Source organism: Sparus aurata, chromosome 18, assembly GCF_900880675.1.
Source record: "Sparus aurata chromosome 18, fSpaAur1.1, whole genome shotgun sequence".
NCBI classification, from domain to species: domain Eukaryota; kingdom Metazoa; phylum Chordata; class Actinopteri; order Spariformes; family Sparidae; genus Sparus; species Sparus aurata.
In genome coordinates, this window is record NC_044204.1 from 175,001 (window position 1) to 192,765 (window position 17,765).

The 17,765-nt window shown below is 41.7% G+C and overlaps 1 protein-coding gene and 1 long non-coding RNA gene across 2 annotated transcripts in view; both read right to left on the reverse strand.

Annotated features, from left to right (window-relative positions):
* Window positions 1-17,765, reverse strand: part of rnf130 (ring finger protein 130) — a 71,407-nt gene that overhangs the window by 25,273 nt on the left and 28,369 nt on the right. Inside the window, exon 4 of the mRNA XM_030395877.1 lies at window positions 1-226. This exon is cut by the window's left edge and continues 25 nt beyond it. Within this exon, the coding sequence (XP_030251737.1) occupies window positions 1-226 (226 nt within the window). The remainder of the gene's footprint in view (window positions 227-17,765) is intronic.
* LOC115568535 (uncharacterized) lies at window positions 8,769-11,439 on the reverse strand. Its single transcript, XR_003981419.1, has 3 exons — window positions 9,629-11,439; window positions 9,442-9,525; window positions 8,769-9,203 (listed from the first exon to the last, which is right to left on the reverse strand). It is a non-coding gene; the product is annotated as an uncharacterized LOC115568535 (long non-coding RNA).

Here is a 17,765-nt window from a genome sequence, read left to right on the forward strand (position 1 = left end):
TAGCGGATCTTCTGGATGAAGTAGAAGATGAGCCAGGCCGACGAGATGATCATGAGGACGATGAAGGAGATGGAGACGAAGACCAGCGAGCCTCGGTTGATGTTCTTGGTGGGACCACGTTGACCCACAACCACAGACACCAGGACTGTAAAGTTTCTCTCCAGATGAGCCAGGATCTCTTTACCATACGCCTCCGTGATCATCACCGCCACCGTGTCACCAGTACCTCCAGAAAGAGACCAGACTCAAAATCAGGACGAAGAACCAAAGCAAAAAAGACCAAGACCAGGATCAGAACAAGGACCAGAGCTAAAGCCAAGACCAATACTGCTGCACTGTACTGTAGTATTACAGTATTACACTGTACTGTAGTGTTACAGTACTATACTGTACTGTAGTGAAACAGTATTATACTGTACTGTAGTATAACAGTGTATCACACTGTCCTGTTGTATAACATTACTACACTGTACTGTAGTATAACAGTACTACACAGTATTGTAGTATTACACTTTTACGCTGCACTGTAGTGTAACAGTAATAAAATGTTCTTTAGTATAACAGTACTACACTGTACTGTAGTGGAAAAGTACTACACTTTATTGTAGTATAACAGTATTACACTGTGCTGTAGTGTAACAGTACTACACTGTACTGTAGTATAACATTATTACACTGTACTAGTGTATAACACTACTATGCTGTACTGCAGAACAACATTATTACACTATACTGTAGTATAACAATATTAAACTTTACTGTTGTGTAACACTACTACACTGTACTGTAGCATTACAGTATCAAACTGTACCTGAGTATAACAGCATTTCAATGTACTCTAGTATAGCAGTACATCGCTGTACTATAGTATAACTGTATTACACTGTACTGGAGTATAACACTACTACGCTGTATTGTAGTATAACACTTTGACACTGTAGTAATAACAGTGCTACACTGTACTGTAGTGTAACAGTACTATGCTATACTGAAGTATGCCAGTATTACACTGTACTGGAGTATTACACTACTACACTGTATTGTAGTATGACACTATTTCACTGCACTGTAGTATATAGTATGCTGTACTTCAGCATACTGACTCTGATACTGTCAGTACTGCATTATAGGAACTAGAATAAGCATAAACAATCAGTCCATATCCGTCATGACAAAGATAGGCTCTTGTTATTATTCCTATTTAATGTTTCAGCTCTCATCTCACATTCGGCACTAGCATCTTTCATACACACACACGCAAACAAACACACGAGGACACAGTGACCTCGTCAATTAATGACACATTGGTGTCTATATTTAGAACTCAACATCGATCCCCAGGAAGTCACTCCTCACACATACACCTCCATCCTCTTCCTCCTCCTCCTCTCAATTACAACATATCCCCGTTTCCAGTCTTGATGCTAAGCTAAGGTATGTAGCTGCATATGTAGCTTGAAGACCTGAGAATGAAATCAATAGGCGCATTCAATCTGTCAAGTCTTACTCTATTTATGTTGTGTGAATAACCGGAGGCTGCTAAAATTTCGTTTTACACCGTGCAATGACAATAAAAGGATTCTGATTCTGATTCTGATCTTTCAGGGTTGTTGCGTTACATGAAGGATTATTTTAGGTTAATTCATGTTGACTACCCCATAGGTGCGGCCACACTGCTGCTACTTATTTGTGATATTTGAGTAGAAAAGAGGCACAGGTGCTTATGGATATGGAAAATCAACGAAACACACGTCATATACGTCAGCGTAGATGAGAGCCAATTAGGGCAAAGTCCTGACGTCATGAAGGTGGGTCTAGGCTCGTGCAGCACCTGGAGAGCAACTGCTCAACTGCTCTGCAGCCGCCTTGCTCTCGCCTTGCTCTAGCCTTGCTCCCGCGATAACTTAAGGTCATGTGACATCGAATGCAGAGCAGAAACCACTCCCATCCCGTCATCATGGACACATTTTAACCAGCATGCATCACGATTTAGGCAGCGCTGCGCAGCGCTGTGTGATCTTGAACTCGCCTAATGTGAACATGTGACTCGCAGAGACGAAGATGTTTTCACTCACAGTTGAATAAGTGTCTATAAAGTTGGTTTGATGTGTTGGGTGTCTCATTATGATGAACTCATTAGCTGATAACTATACCCATATAGCGCCAACAATGGGCACTTGAGCATCAGAACTGGACCAAGGAGCAATGGAAGGAGGTGGCTGGCCTGATGAATCATGTTTTAAATCACACCACCAGGATGGCTGGGTACTTGTGCATCGCTTACCTGGGGAACACATGGCACCAAGATGCACTATGGGAAGAAGGCAATCCGGTGAAGGCAGTGTGATGCTTTGGGCAATGTTTTGCAGTGAAACCTTGGGTCCTGCCCTCCATGTGGATGTTACTTTGACAAGTACCATCTACGTAAGCATTGTTGCAGACACCCTTTCATGGAAACAGTATTCCCTGCTGGTTGTGGCCTCTTTCAGCAGGATAATACGCCTTGAATGGTTTGTGAGGAGCATAACAATGAGTTTGAGGTGTTGACTTGGCCTCCAAATTCACCAGATCTCAATCAAATTGATCATCTGTGGGATGTGCTGGACAGACAAGTCTGATCCATGGAGGTCTAACTTTGCAACTTATAGGACTTAAAGGATCTGCTGCAAACATCTTGTGTCAGGTACTACAGCACACCTTCAGGGGTCTAGTAGAGTCCATGCCTTGATGGGTTAGGGCTTTTTTGGCAGCAAAAGGGGGACCAACACAATATTAGGCAGGTGGTCATAATGTTATGCCTGATCGGTGTAGATATATATGTGTATCTACAATACCAGTCAAAAGTTTGGACACACCTTCTCAATCTGTATCTCTTCTTTCGTTCTTCTCTAAAACCCTGAAACGCACAGTCTACAACCGACTGTCCTATCTTTCACAAAACAACCTCCTTCACCTTAATCAGTCAGGCTTCAGAACTGCTCACTCCACTGAGACGGCCCTCCTCACAGTGACTGTGTCACTTAGTGGTGCCAGAGCCTCATCCTGCTCTTCAGTCCTGAATGAGAATGAATCCTTATCTTCTGCATTTGGTACAGTGAACCACCAAATCCTCCTCTCCACTCTAGCTGAACTTGGCATTGCTGACTCTGCTCTAACCTGGTTCACATCATACCTGAGAAATTGCACCTTTCTGGTCACATGGAATGGCTCTTTGTCCATACCCTGCTTTCTGGAAACGGGTGTCCCTCAAGGCTCAGTATTAGCACCACTTCTGTTTTCACTATACTCTAGATCAATGGCCTCTGCAATCACATCACATGGATTCTCTTACCACTATTATGCAGACGACACCCAACTGTTCCTATCTTTTCCCCCTTCCTCCTCCTGTGACCTGTGAGTCACTGGTGAGTATGTCACGGTATCGCCTTCGTCGAACACGAGGAACCTGGGCATAATCCTTAACGACAGACTGTCCTTGCTTACCCAATATCACTGCTGTGGCCCAATCCTGCAGATTTGCCCTCTCAACATCTGCAGGAACTGATCTTCCTTTAAAAAGGACGCAACGCAACTCCTGGTCCAAGTACTGGTCATCTCCCGCATGGACTACTGCAACTCGCTCTTGGTTGGACTCCCAGCCTCATCGACTAAACCGTTGCAGCGTATTCAGAATGCTGCAGTGCACCTCATTTTCACTCTACCCAAATTCTCCAAAGAAACCCCCCTCCTCCGTGACCACCCCTGGCTTTATGTTATGGCCTGCACCCAATTCAAGACAATGGTGCTGGCCTTCAAGCCCGTCAACAGAACTGCTCCTGGCTGCCTCCAACACTGGTCAGACCACACGCCCCAGCCAGAGCACTTCGCTTTACTACATCAGCTGGCTGGCTGGTACCGCCATCGCTGAGAGCAAACAAAGCCCGCTCAACAAAGTTGTGACTTTTTTCTGTTTTGGCACCTCAGTGGTGGAACTAACTCCCGACCAATGTCAGGACAGCAGAATCACTCACCATCTTCCCGCAAGAACTCAAGACTCATTTCTTCAGACATCACCTACACCCAGCATAGCATGGCTTTTTTGCTTTAATGATAGCTTTGCTTACTCTTGGTATTCTCTCAATCAGATTCATGAGGTAGTCACCTGGAATGGTTTTCCACGATCTTGAAGGAGGTTCTGAGCACTTGGCTGCTTTGCCTTACTCTGTGGCCAAACTCGTCCCAATCATCTCAATTGGGTTCAGGTCAGGTGATTTTGGAACCAAAAATCTCAAATTTGGACTCATTAACCCACTGATCTAATGTCCATTCCTTATGTTTCTTGGCCCAAGCACTTGTTGTTCTACCTCAGTAGTGGCTTCTTTTCAGCAATTCGACCATGAAGGCCTGATTCATGTTGTCTGTTCTGAACAGTTGATGTTGAGATGTGTCTGCTTCTTGAACACTGTGAAGAATTTATGTGGGCCCTAATCTGAGATGCTGTTAATTTGCAGTTTCTGAGTCTGGTAACTCGAATGAATTTATCCTCTGCAGCAGAGGTAACTCTTGGTCTTCCTGTCCTGGGGCGGTACTCATGAGGACCAGTTTCATCACAGTGTTTGATGGTTTTCGTGACTACACTTGAGGATACATTCAAAGTTCTTGATGTTTTCCGCATTGATTAATCCTCATGTTTTAAAGTGATGATGGACTGTTGTTTCTACTTAGCTGAGTGGTTCTGGCCATAATATGGATTAGAACAGTAGTCAAATAGTGCTATTCACTGTATTGAACTGTGTACCAACCCTAGCTCTGCACAACACAACTGATGGTCTCAAACACATTAATAAGGCAAGAAATTCCATAAATTAACTCTTGACAAGGTGCAGCTGTTATTTAAAAAACATTCCAGGTGAATCCTCATGACTGATTGAGAGAATGCCAAAGTATGCAAAGCTGTATCAAAGCAAATGGTAGGTACTTTACAGAATAATAAAATATTAAACATATTCTGGTTTGTTTAACACTTTTTTGTTTACTACTTGTTCCATATGTGTTCCTCCATAGTTTGCACGTCTTCAGTATTGATCTACAATGTAGAAAAGAATAAAAATAAGGAAAAAACATGAATGAGAAGGTGTGTCCAAACTTTTGACTGGTATTGTAGATATATGTCTATATGTTGATATGAATGATTAAATAGATTGGAGTGGTTTGGCTTGAAGTGCTTGGGAGCCTGATAATTTTAATTGGCTGGTTATACCCTGCAAAGGGTGCCTGTATAGAAAACTCAGTAAAATTCTCTTGAACACTGCTACAACATTGCAAGGTGCCATTAGCCATGTCGATTCCGACACCTTTAAACAAATCACTGGGTCAGTTAAGTTCCATATCAAAATATAACCTCCGAAAAACCAATAAAACTCCCCACAAGTGATTTTATTTTAATCCAGGTACTCCTGGATCATCATGCCAGTGCTACCTTGTCAGTCAAGTTAGGTCAATGTAAGAAGTCCAGGTCAGGACTGTTCTGTCTCTGCTCCTGTCCAAGAAATGCTGGTAATGCCAGTGATCCACAGAAGTACTGTATTTAGTACTGTCTCAGAGCTCTGTATAGAGTGCACCCAGAGCGGTCAGTAGCTAACTTCTACAATGCAGGTTAGGAACGATAACTCTCAGGCGGACTCTGCCCACTCCCAACGCTGCTGCCATTTTTTAAAGGTGACATATTATGCTCATGTCTGCTTCTTGACATGGTTCCTTGATGTCTATATGGAATGTTAGTAACACGCTTTGGTCGAAAAGCCGAAGGATTGAGCACAGCAGGGTTCTTCAAACACCAGTTTCACAGCCCTGCTCCAAGTGGCCGGTTTTGGTGCCTTTCCTCTTAAATTCTAATGAGCTACTGCGTGCGCCGCCCAAAGACGGTATTTGCGCTGCCCACCTCTTCCTGCTGGGAGGAAGACGTGAGGACGGCATATTGTGACCATGGCAACGGCTGAAATGGCTGCTGGACAACAAACTGCGATGCAACCGTACATGTTCGAGATGGAGTCCAACCCAGAACAACAAGAGGCTCCAGAAGAGAGTCAGCAGCCAAGAATGAACATGGATGTTTCTCAGTGGTTAGTTGTTTGTTACCTCGACATTACTTTTATGTTACTGCCATAAAAGTTTTATGGGCTTAATGGCCGTCTCCCCGATGTTGTTACAGATCACAACCCCCTTCTCCTGCGTCAAGTGTTTACATCATAAAGCTTAGCCAAACCTCGGCTGGCGTTTACTGCTGTTCATTTGCAGTAACGCGGATGCAATTTAGCAATTGCCGCTACTAGAGAAAAGCGCAACCCTATATTATATATATCTTTTAATTTACCATTATGTAGCCAGGTAAGTCAATTGAGAAGCTTTTCTTATTTACAGTGGCAACCTGTAATTAGCTACAGCCAGCAATTTTCAACAACTGTAGTTTTCAATAAGCCACAGTTGCCTCGCATCACCTCTCTACCAGCAGTATTACAAAAGAAACAATGCAACATGATTGATAAGCTATCATAGTTTCCAATGAATAATACAAATTCTGCTTAAAAACAGGTGTTCCTGTGGCAATTGTTAACAAATGCCTACCTACAGAACCCGAGAATATCTGCTGTATGGAAATACCACACGAAGGTGTGAGCAGTGGGCAAACATGGTTGCCATTTTGCTGTTTCTCTTTTCTCTAATCTATTGTCACTCACTTACCTTTCATAATTTCTAGGTTACATGAAGACTACAGCAGCTTCCTGAGCCACCATCATGCACGGTGGACCGTACTGGCCTAAAACCTGTCTGCCTGAATGTATTTGCACTGCAGAATGCACTGAACATTTACTGGGCAGCAGGGACGTGCACATGATTATAGAGGGGCAGTCAGAAAAGTCAGTACGTGCGCACGCACAGCGAGCGGCAATTTTTTTTCAGGCTTTAAAGGGATAGTTCGGGCGCTATTTTCTCTCGATTCGATCACTGCGTGCTGCTGCCAGCCTTATAAACGTATCGCTAGCTAGCTCTCCGTGTTGCTGTGGTCGTTGGTCCGAGCACGTAAAACACTGCCAAACAACTGAAAAAAGTGTTGGATTCATGCGCGGCTGTCAGCTGGAGGCAGCGCGCGGTGATACGAATCGAGAGAAAATAGCGCCAAGCGATTATGAGGTCTGACTTTTTCGTGGACAACGGTCTTGTGATGCAAATGTATCACTCTTTTGAACACATCTGTTTTGAGAAGAAAAAGGCTTTATTTTCATGACCCCAGACAACTTGCCAGACTACTTTCGTCAGCACCAAAACCGAGCAAGAACTTGGCGCACAGGACACTGCCGGGGGTAAGTCAGTGTTGATGCACGACACTGCTGACGGGGATGCCATACAGATTCATATCAAAAAACCTGAACTATCCCTTTAATAACACAATATATAGATTAATTAATGTAAAATTCATAAACAAAGTACTTATAGAAAGCTAACTACTTAGCTGTGAATCACACCCCTGAGATATGCATACGGGTCAGTAACATATATACCAGAAAAAAGTGTTTATCCCAAAATTAGTTTTATCATTAATAAAGGTATGTTATTTTCACAATTTGGAATGTCACACCAAATGATATAGTGTCACACCATATGATAATGTCGCCATGTGTCAATGCAAACCATGTATTATCCTACTTATTGGTGATATGCAATTGCCATTTCTTTTGTGTCAACAAGTTATTGTCAACATGAGTTTATTCACATTATCATAAAACTGAGGTTTGGAAGACATGCAATTCAGCTGCAATTCTTAAAAAGCAATAAAACACTGGTTTATTATTAGGCTATTTATTGGAGGGCAAGTGCAAACTAGAAATACAGGCTACACATCTAAAAATGTGACAAAACCAAGAAATGACTACTGTGACTGCTACTGTGGATGTTAGTAGGAACAACAATGTTTACAACAGCAAAGTCGCAGTAAACTCAATATCTGAAAGAAGTTTAAGATTTGTGGCAGATAAACAGCCGACACAGACAGCTGTCAGATTATTCTTAACTCTCATTAACAAGCAGTTAGCTTAACAATCACAAATGGACACTCTTCTGAAATATGACTCATATTTAAGCACGTTGAATAAGTGAAAGGCGACTTGTTAGCCCCCATAAGGAAGTTATGTTAATGGATTTATAACACAAAGGTTCAAACTGCTCTACTGTCACATCTCATCTATGTGCATGGTGGAATTCATGATGAGGCAGCTCTCTCTCTCTCCTCTGCGAGAGACAGAGCGGAGCAGCGGACAGAGAAGCGGCTTGAGGCTCAACACACTCCCAACACCCTATTACGTACGAAATTCATACGGTAGATAACCGTGGCGTTTTTATACCACCGTTTGTTTGTTTTTTACATCCCTATGCACAACAGGATTTTATCTATTCATTAAAAAAACACACAAAAAGGGCACTTTATAATATGAGGCAAAAAGGGCAGTGGCTCAAGCACCCGTTGGGCCTTATGTGTGCACGTGCCTGCTGGGCAGACTATGGACCTTTACGTCTGAGGGGAATAGTGCAGTAAGCTTTTAGTCACATAAATACTATTCATTTATTGCAAAAGTGTCATGATGAAAATTACATATCAAACAATGAAAACACATAGAACAGTTAGTAAAAATGTTTTATTTTAAGAAACATTTGTAAACACGTGTTGACATGTATGAAATAATAATAACAATGACAATAATAATAATAACAAGAAGAAGAAAATAAATATATGAAGTATAACAGTTAAACTTTATATATAAACTTCAATATTAATATGAAAATAATAACATATAAAGTATCTAGTTGCCATGGATGTAAACATTCAGTGCGAGTTTACATTGAATTGTGTCCAGCCAATATAGCCAAAAGAAGCTTTGTAAGCTGGTGCTGGAGCTTTCTGGGGTTAAGAGTTAAGAGTTGTGCTGCCTTCCTGCGTGGTGCTGAGGATTCGTGCAGAGTTCCCTGACGCAGAAGGACAGTATGTTAGGTTCAGGCCTATCCTTGGTTGAACCTTGACACATAACTGGCTATAACGTCCAGCTTGTCGGGTCTATCATACTGAGCCGAGAGGTCTTCAGGGATTATGAGTTTCAGCACCTCGTTCACATATGGAGCAGGGTTCTGGAAAACCTTTTTGAACATCAGGTCCGACAGTGCATCAACACAGTCTGCAGTGCAATAAACAAAAATTAATGTTTACAGGAAAATTGAGCTAGAACCACCTGCAATGTTGTAAAGTTTCTCTTCTTATTTCTCCTAATTACTTCTTATTTATACATTTTGAAAACCGTCTAAAAAGAATTCAGATTTTATTTGTTTGTGTTTGTTTTCAACCTTTTGTGTGATGCCTGTGCGTCCGTGTTTATTTTAATTTGTGGGGTTTAAATAAAAGATTGTAAAACTTACGGAACGTTTGACTTGATGAATAATTTGGGGAAGCTGACTCTGTACAGCAGCTCTCCACTTGGAGATGTTGACTGATTTGTGTGCCTTTGAAAGGTGAAAACAGAATTTCCATTAGCCAATACATATTCATAACAGAGTAAAACAAAAATTACATTAACATCACATCATATGCTTTTGGTCAACAAACCTGTGCTTCTGAAGTGAAGCTGGAGAGTTACCATGGAAAGATGTGTGCCAACTGTGCATGTAACTGGTTGGTCTGTCTGGCAGGCAACCTGATGCACCACAGGCTGCTGTACAGATGTGCTTGTCTAAACACAAAAGGAAGTAAAAAGTTATGTGTCTGTTTTCTCATGTTACATGACACAAAGCTATATAGATAGAAACGATGATTAAAAAATCTATTTGACAAGGCAAATCATAATCCGAGCAACCCATGCAAATCCCTCATTTTAAATTAGATTTAGTACGTGAGCAATACACATTTGCGAAGCAACTTTTCTGTGTCCATGCCTGCATATAGCTAATCGTAGCACAGCCAGCAGATATGTGGCAAGTAACCCCTGTCTCCGGCTCCAAAACAAAGTAGTGATCGCTTTGCTGCAGATAACGTTTTGGTACTCTCAGATCTGGTCTCTCATGCCAGCAGCTAACACTACACACGTAGTTAGATGTATACCAACACAAAGGAAGTCGTTTGACTGCCAAGTTACTCCTGGGCATCTAACACACTGTCCTTTAGCACAACATGCTAATTGATTAACGTAGCTCACTGGCTGTGAATAACAGACCATTTCATAGCTAGCTCACCGTCCGCAGGCTAGCTAGCTAGTAGCTAGTCTCCTCCACATGTTCATGACCAAGCAGTGGTTCACTGGTCGGTTAGAAGCAATAAAATCTCAATATCCTAATTCATTTTATCAATTCACTGTCATGTTTTAAAAGAGTGCTGATATGACAAATTAACGTTTGGCAACATTAACATTATCGTGAATCCTACGGCCAGTAAGCTCAACGTTGATAGCCTCACATGTAATGTTAGTTCAGCCTCATATTTACATCGACCCTTAGCATTAGCTCATGTGCTAAATGGCCAAAGTAAGACAAACTATACTGTTTTTTTGAATACTTACAGTTCCATCATCTGTGGCATTTCCACTGAGAGTGGAGAGATTGGCACAGACAAAAACACTTGTGCTCTTTGAAGCTCCCACGTTTCCCTGATAAAAAAAAATCTAGCCACTTCGCTACATCCTCTTTGGTAGGGAGGCGATGTAGCCAACCATGAGGATCTATGCATCTGACGACAGAGCAGGAGTGCCTGGCTTTCGGGTTGTACACGGTAGCAGTCAAGCTGTTGCGTACAAGTGAAGCGAGAAAATGGCGGATCCTTGTTCAGGTAGCCAGCGTAGTATGGGAGGAGATACCCAGCGTGAGGGTTACGTAACAGTCCGGGTGAAATCCAAATGGCTCATTTAGACACATTTCCTGACTCCGGCAGTTTACAAAACACTGACTTAGTGGCCGCTTAAGCGGTGGGGAGGTACTCCGGATATGCAAATATACCTACTAAAGCAACAAAAAAGTAAGTTTTGCATAATATGTCCCCTTCAAGATCAATTTTTTGGAGATGAAGAGGGGCACCTTGCAAATCTCAGAACAACAGTTTTGTGAATGTTGTAGAGGAGTGGGCGTGTAAGTGCGGCATGACAAGCAGGCCATCACAAGACATATGTATATAAGTTTAAATAGATATCATAGGTGTGATCGGCAAAGGACAAAAAAAGCAGGAAAATATACAGCTCCACTATGTCTCTCTTTACATTTATTTTGTCCCGTTGTCGGCTTCAGCCAAGAAAGAAATAGTTCGCACTATATGTTCAAAACTCTAAGAACAGTCAGTGTTTCCCTAGATTTTTTTGTAGCAGCGGTGCTCTGAGGCGGTAACCAGCAACACTAGGGGGGGTCCGGGGGCATGGTCCCCCGGAAGAAAATATTGAAAAATAACCCTTTAAATGGTGACTACTGGTGAGATAAAAAAAAAAAAAAATCATTTTCAGACATGAGACAAAATAGTGTAGAAGCTAACATTGTTGCTTAAAAATATGTTAACTTTTTGAGCATTAGATAAAACTGCTATTATTTTGTATTAATATATTTATGCTAAGTAATTTAATGATTTAGTCCCTAAATCTGTCTCCAGTTCAGCGAGGCTCTGGGACATTAGCTGACCGTCCTCCAGCTGCTCACACTGGGTGAAACTCAGTAAAGTCTCGGCTGGACCCGAGTGAATAGCCACAGAATATCCAACCTGAAACTAACTTCGACCGGTTTGATGAGTCGCCTGTTGCAGCCTTTGAATAGGATGACGAGGATTTCAGTCACTCAACTTTAACGGCGACTTGTAGAAATTAAACAAATAGATGTAATGACAAAAATAATCAATTTTAAGATAACTTTGGGTGTAGTGCTTTCACTGTGTGCAACTTAAATTCACCATTCGCCCGTGATATTAAACCTACAAAAATCACGTCTTTTTTTTTGTTGTTTTTTTGCAGCGGTGGCGCTGAAAATCCAGCAGTAGACTGCATATAGAGGAAACACTGACACATCAGATAACCTTCAGCAACGCTTGCAGGCTCTTTGGTGGAGCTCTGCTTTGAATGAAGTTTCGTCGTGACAAATGAATGGAGGACTTGCTGAGTGACATGAAGACATAAATCAGAGGCACAAAAAGCGTTGATAGCGGTGGCCGGTCATTATGTTTACCAATACCTGATCCATGCCTTGCGCAAAAAAACGGATTCGCATGATTTATGAGAGCCTCATTTTCAGGTCGGAAAATCCGGATTTCCGGATTTATCCGGATTTCCGGATTTATCCGGAAGAATCACACCCCTGAGATATGCATACGGGTCAGTAACATATATACCAGAAAAAAGTGTTTATCCCAAAATTAGTTTTATCATTAATAAAGGTATGTTATTTTCACAATTTGGAATGTCACACCAAATGATATAGTGTCACACCATATGATAATGTCGCCATGTGTCAATGCAAACCATGTATTATCCTACTTATTGGTGAGTACTGATCACTCATATGGCAGGAAATATTTAACCACTCTTAAATGCTGGAAGGTAATATTAAAATTGTATTGATTTATTTGATATTTAACAACAAAAAAAATTGTAATATCGTATGAACCATATGAACATATGTTTGTGTATCCAATTTCATTTCATTTCAATTTAAAACTGGTCTGCAATATGTATTAATATAAGTAAAACAAACACATTTTTTATATCATATGAACCGTGAATATACAGGGTAGCTGAGTGGATCCATAAATAAATCAATTAATGTAGACTTCCTTGTACATAAGCCAGTCAACTTTGGAGAGAGTAGCAAATCGACTGACTTGCTGAGGTTGTGATACATTTACTAAAATACATTTCACTTTAATAAAATGAAAATGTTTATTTATTAATCAATACATCAAATTATTCAACATTGTCTATTCTCTTCATTTCATAACTGCGTTCCTCTTAGTTGCACTGCCTACAGTGTTCTAGTCCAATGATATTTTAGCTATCATATATTGCCAGGCTTCAAGAAATCTGCCTCAAGGCCTTTTGAATCAACAGTGAAAGCGCCCCTTAAAACCCTTCATCAGACCTTCCTATTGGTCAGCGAATGGAAACAGACAGTTGTTGTTTACTTTTCTTTTCTTTTCCTCAGCAACTCCTCTCTCTTTGGAGGGTCTGAATTCAGACTCTTCCTGTATATCTTTGTGCTCTATGCACTTGTCATCATTATCTGCCTCAAGTTGACAAAAGAAAAGGGAATGTATGGTTTCAGATGAAGACAAAACATTGTTTAGACTTAAACAGCATTCTAAGGTTTCTGTGAAGGGGTCTGCTGTGTCTGTCTGATAAACCAGAAATCTGTATCACCGAAACAAACTAAACTAAACTAAACACAATCGATTATGAATAATTTCAGCTTTTCTGTGATGATGGTGAGGAATTGTTTAACATGGCGGACGTCGCAGATCGTGGCTCGGTAGCTCCTGGCGTTGAGCACCGGCCTCGGGAAAAACCTTGATATGTATAAGACCATTGACGGCCAAGTTATCGTCGAGGATGAGTTCCTTAATTTCCTAATGGTTAAAATCAAAACAATGACCCAGGACGAACTCGTCCTTGTAGCCTCAAACACATTCAACTCAGAGTGGATTGAGTCCTCCAAAAAGGTGCTGTTTGAACTTTGTCCTGACACCAAACAGCGGTGCATGGGCTTTAAAGGCAAACAGAAGGATGCTAACAATAAAAAGCTGCTTAAAAGTGCTGAACAAGTGTGGAGACAAAATCCCACTACCTAGACGAGCTGCCACCGGTGACATTTAATAACCTGGATGTCTCAAGCCTGCTCAGCAAGATGGAGCGGCTGCACAGTGAGATCTCCACGCTAAGGCATGCAGTTAAACTTCAGGCAGATGTTGGTGAGAACCTGCGTTCTGTTACTGCGACCATAGGCTCTAGAGTTGATGCTGTTGAACGTCGGCTGGAACCGAGCAATGGAGGAGGACCGGCTATCTTGGCTGGGGAGAAAAGCAAGGAGCTGGCTAAGAAGTGGGCCAGTGGGAGCTTCCCTGGCTCTCCAGCAGATCCCACCTGTGTCTGCGCTCCTGCATCACCACGCACGAAGCTGACCCTGAGTGACGTGAGCGTCTGTGCCGAGGCAGGTGAAGGGAGTGGGACTACGAGTGTATGCCCATCTCCTGGAGGGATTGCAGATAATTTGCCGAAATGGAGCCGTGTGGTGAAAAAGGGCTGGGCTCGGAGTAATCATGCCGAGGGTCAGATCGCCTTGCGTGCTGGAAAATCTGAACGGAGGGGATCTAAGCCTATTGTCGGTACTAGTGCGCAAGTGAATATAAGAGTGATTCGAACGAAATTGTTACGTGTTTTTGCCACCAGATTTTCACCGGACCTTGATGCAGAGACTCTGTCTGAGTACTTGAGTGGTCAACTTGGTCAACAGATACAGCTTGTTTAAGTGTCTGCAGAGTGCAATGAAGTTTCATTTATTATTATTTTTTTGGCCTTTTATGGCTTTATTAATAGTACAGCTGAAGATATGACAGGAAACAGGGAGAACCTGGGTCCGCTGCAGAGCCTCAGCACATGGGACGTGCGCTCTACCAACTGAGCTAAGCGGCGCCCCAGAGTGCAATGAAGTTGAGGAAATGTACAATTCAGAACTCTGATGATAAATGTCATTTGGCTTGAAGCTGACTGGTGTATTGCTGTACAGATAAGAATGAATAACAAAGACTTTACCATCCTCAATGTGTATACACCGTATGAGTCACAACAAAATGAAGATGAATACTTGAATAGACTTGCCTTTATAAATTAATTTATTTCTGACAGTCTGTCCACAAGTGTATATATAGTGGGTGACATGAATGCTGACCTGTCAGACAAAGGTTCCTTATTTGCTAAGCACATGCTGCAGTTTTGTGATGATAATAATCTTGTACTATCTAGCCAAAAGCTTCTACCTGCAGAAAGTTACTCTTACATAATTGAGGCCTGGCACTCTACATCATGGCTTGACTACTGCATCAGCATTGCTGATGCTCATACTAGTTTAAGATCAATGGAGATCGTTTATGAGGCATCCATGTCTGACCGTGTCCCTATTGTTATGGTACTTGATTGTGATAGTCTCCCGGAAAAATCCCAAGTAGTTAATAGTGATTGTAAGGCTAAGCTGGATTGGTCTAAACTCAAAAATAAAGATGTGATGCTATACTATGGTAGAACTGATGGCCTTTTAAGGGAAGTATATCTACCCAGAGATGGAATTGTGTGCTCTGATGTGAATTGTTATGATAGTTCTCACTATAAGGACCTCTGTACTATGTATAATTGTACTGCAGGAGCTGTGTATGAGGCAAGTAGACCATGCATTACTTACTCTAATAAAAGACAGAGCATCAAGCCAGGGTGGAACAAGTATGTGGGTGCTCATCATGCTGAAGCCAAGAATGCATACAAGGCCTGGGTCCTGGCAGGTAGGCCCAGAGAGGGGCCTGTCCTGGACCACAAAAAGCTTACCAACGCAAGGTATAAATATGCAGTTTGTTATATCAGCAACATGAGCAAGTGATGAGAGCGGACTCTATGGCTGAGAAGCTTCTTGGAAACGATGTTACTGGCTTCTGGAAGGAGGTGAGAGCACTGAACAGGGTCAGTACATCGTTACCATGTACAGTTGAAGGAGTTTCTGGAGCTGACAAAATAGCTGAGCTGTGGAAGCAACATTACTCTGAGCTATTCAATTGCGTTAAAAGTGATTTCTACAAAGTGGGCAATGTTGCCAACAGTGAGACAGTGGGAATCACATGTAGGGAGGTACAACAAGCAATTACACAACTAGCTGATCATAAAGCAAGTGGCTTAGATCAGATCACTGCAGAGCACCTCAAATTTGCAAGTCCAAGGGCTGCTGTTCTTCTTGCAATCTGCTTTACAGGCTTGATGACTCATGGTCTATTTGCCGCACTCCATGTTGTCTGTTACCTTGGTGCCCGTCATCAAGGACAAAGCAGGTACGGTGGAGAGCTTGGATAACTATAGACCAATTGCTTTAGCCAGTGTGTTTTAAAGTACATAGCCTTTTGCACAAACTGTGTCATAGAGCTCTGGGTGGTCAAGGTGGTTGTGGTGGTGTACTGTAGATGTTGCAGCAACAGCTGCATTAGACAAACTGGCACCTTCATTAGCAGCTGGTTCACTTACTTGTCTTTTATCTTCCAACTGTACTGATGGATGTACAGTTCTAATATGCCTGTGCAGGTTATTTGTAGAGCCTGCTCCATGTGAGATTTTAACCGTTCATACTCTACACTCATTTTCTCACCTTTCCAGCCTGTTGTACTGTAGTGTCTGCTCTCTTTCTTTCTTTCTCTCTCTCTCTCTTTCTCTCTCTCTGTAAGCCCCGCCCCTCCTGCTCAGTGCGTACACACAGACACCACCACACATCATGTAGTTGACCAATCACGTGCGGCTTGAACAGAAAAAAACAAACAAAACAAAGCGGCTCCGGCTCGCAGACAGGAGCCAGCTCCGATCGTTCACTTCAAAGAGCTAGCTCTAAGAGCCGTTTCGTTCGCGACCGACACATCACTACAGATAAAGTTAAGATAAGCCTGTTTAAAGCATACTGTACTTCTCTGTATACTGCCCCCTTATAGATCAAGTTTAAAAAGTCTAGCATCCAGAAGCTCCAGATTGCCTATAATGATGGTTTGGGTATGCTGCTTAAAAAATCCCAGGTGGAACAGTGCAAGTGAACTATTTTGTAGGGTAGGGGTCAAAACATTCCATGCACTGTTGAGAAACCTAATGCATACATTTATTTGCAGATTGAATGGTTCATGTAACCTAATCATTATGCTGCTGTCAAACCCTGGTTTTAGTACTGTGCGATACCAGTCATCCATGTGGAAACACTGGTATCATTGCCTTTTTTAATTGTCCTGTTGTTGTTTGGTGTATGTGCTGTTGTTTGTATTGGTACGTGTATTTATTGGACTATGAGTCTGGAAATAAAAGTTGATTGATTGATTGATTGATTGATGGACTCAAATAAATGTTTAGAAGGACAAAACATACATTGGACTTTGTTATTTATTGTTTTATCTGCAGGAAATTACAATTCATATCCTATGGTGTGACAATCAAATTATATGGCGTGACATGCAGACACGTCACACCATGTGATTAAGTGTCACACCATATGATGTTTTCTGCACTTAGCACAACCTTGAGTCTTGTAGCTACACATTAGCAGACTAACAACATGCTAGTTATAACAAAGCAACATAGATTTACATGTAATTATGACAAAATAATACAATTTCTTTTGCATTTTTATGCACTGCTAGTACTGTACAACCTTGCTGAAGAAGGTCCTCTCCTTCTGAAGGGTGTCAGAACAGTTGCCCATTAAAATATCCCAAAATAGTGTCACACCATATGATTTTGCTTTGTACGACAACATCTTTTTGATTAGAACTGACTCAAAACATTGTGCTTGGACTTTGAAAAGAGTAAGCTCACAAATAGACATCTGTATTATTTTTCTGTATTTTTTTGAGAATATTTGCATTTATTTTTCTTACTTTTATTCAAGTTCTCACTTTGAGAAACAAGTGCCAGGGGATCACGTGATCAGCTGGACAACATGGCAGCTTGAGGGGATTGCTCCCGGTCCAGCCTCGCCATATAGTTGATTTTCTGTTCTAATAG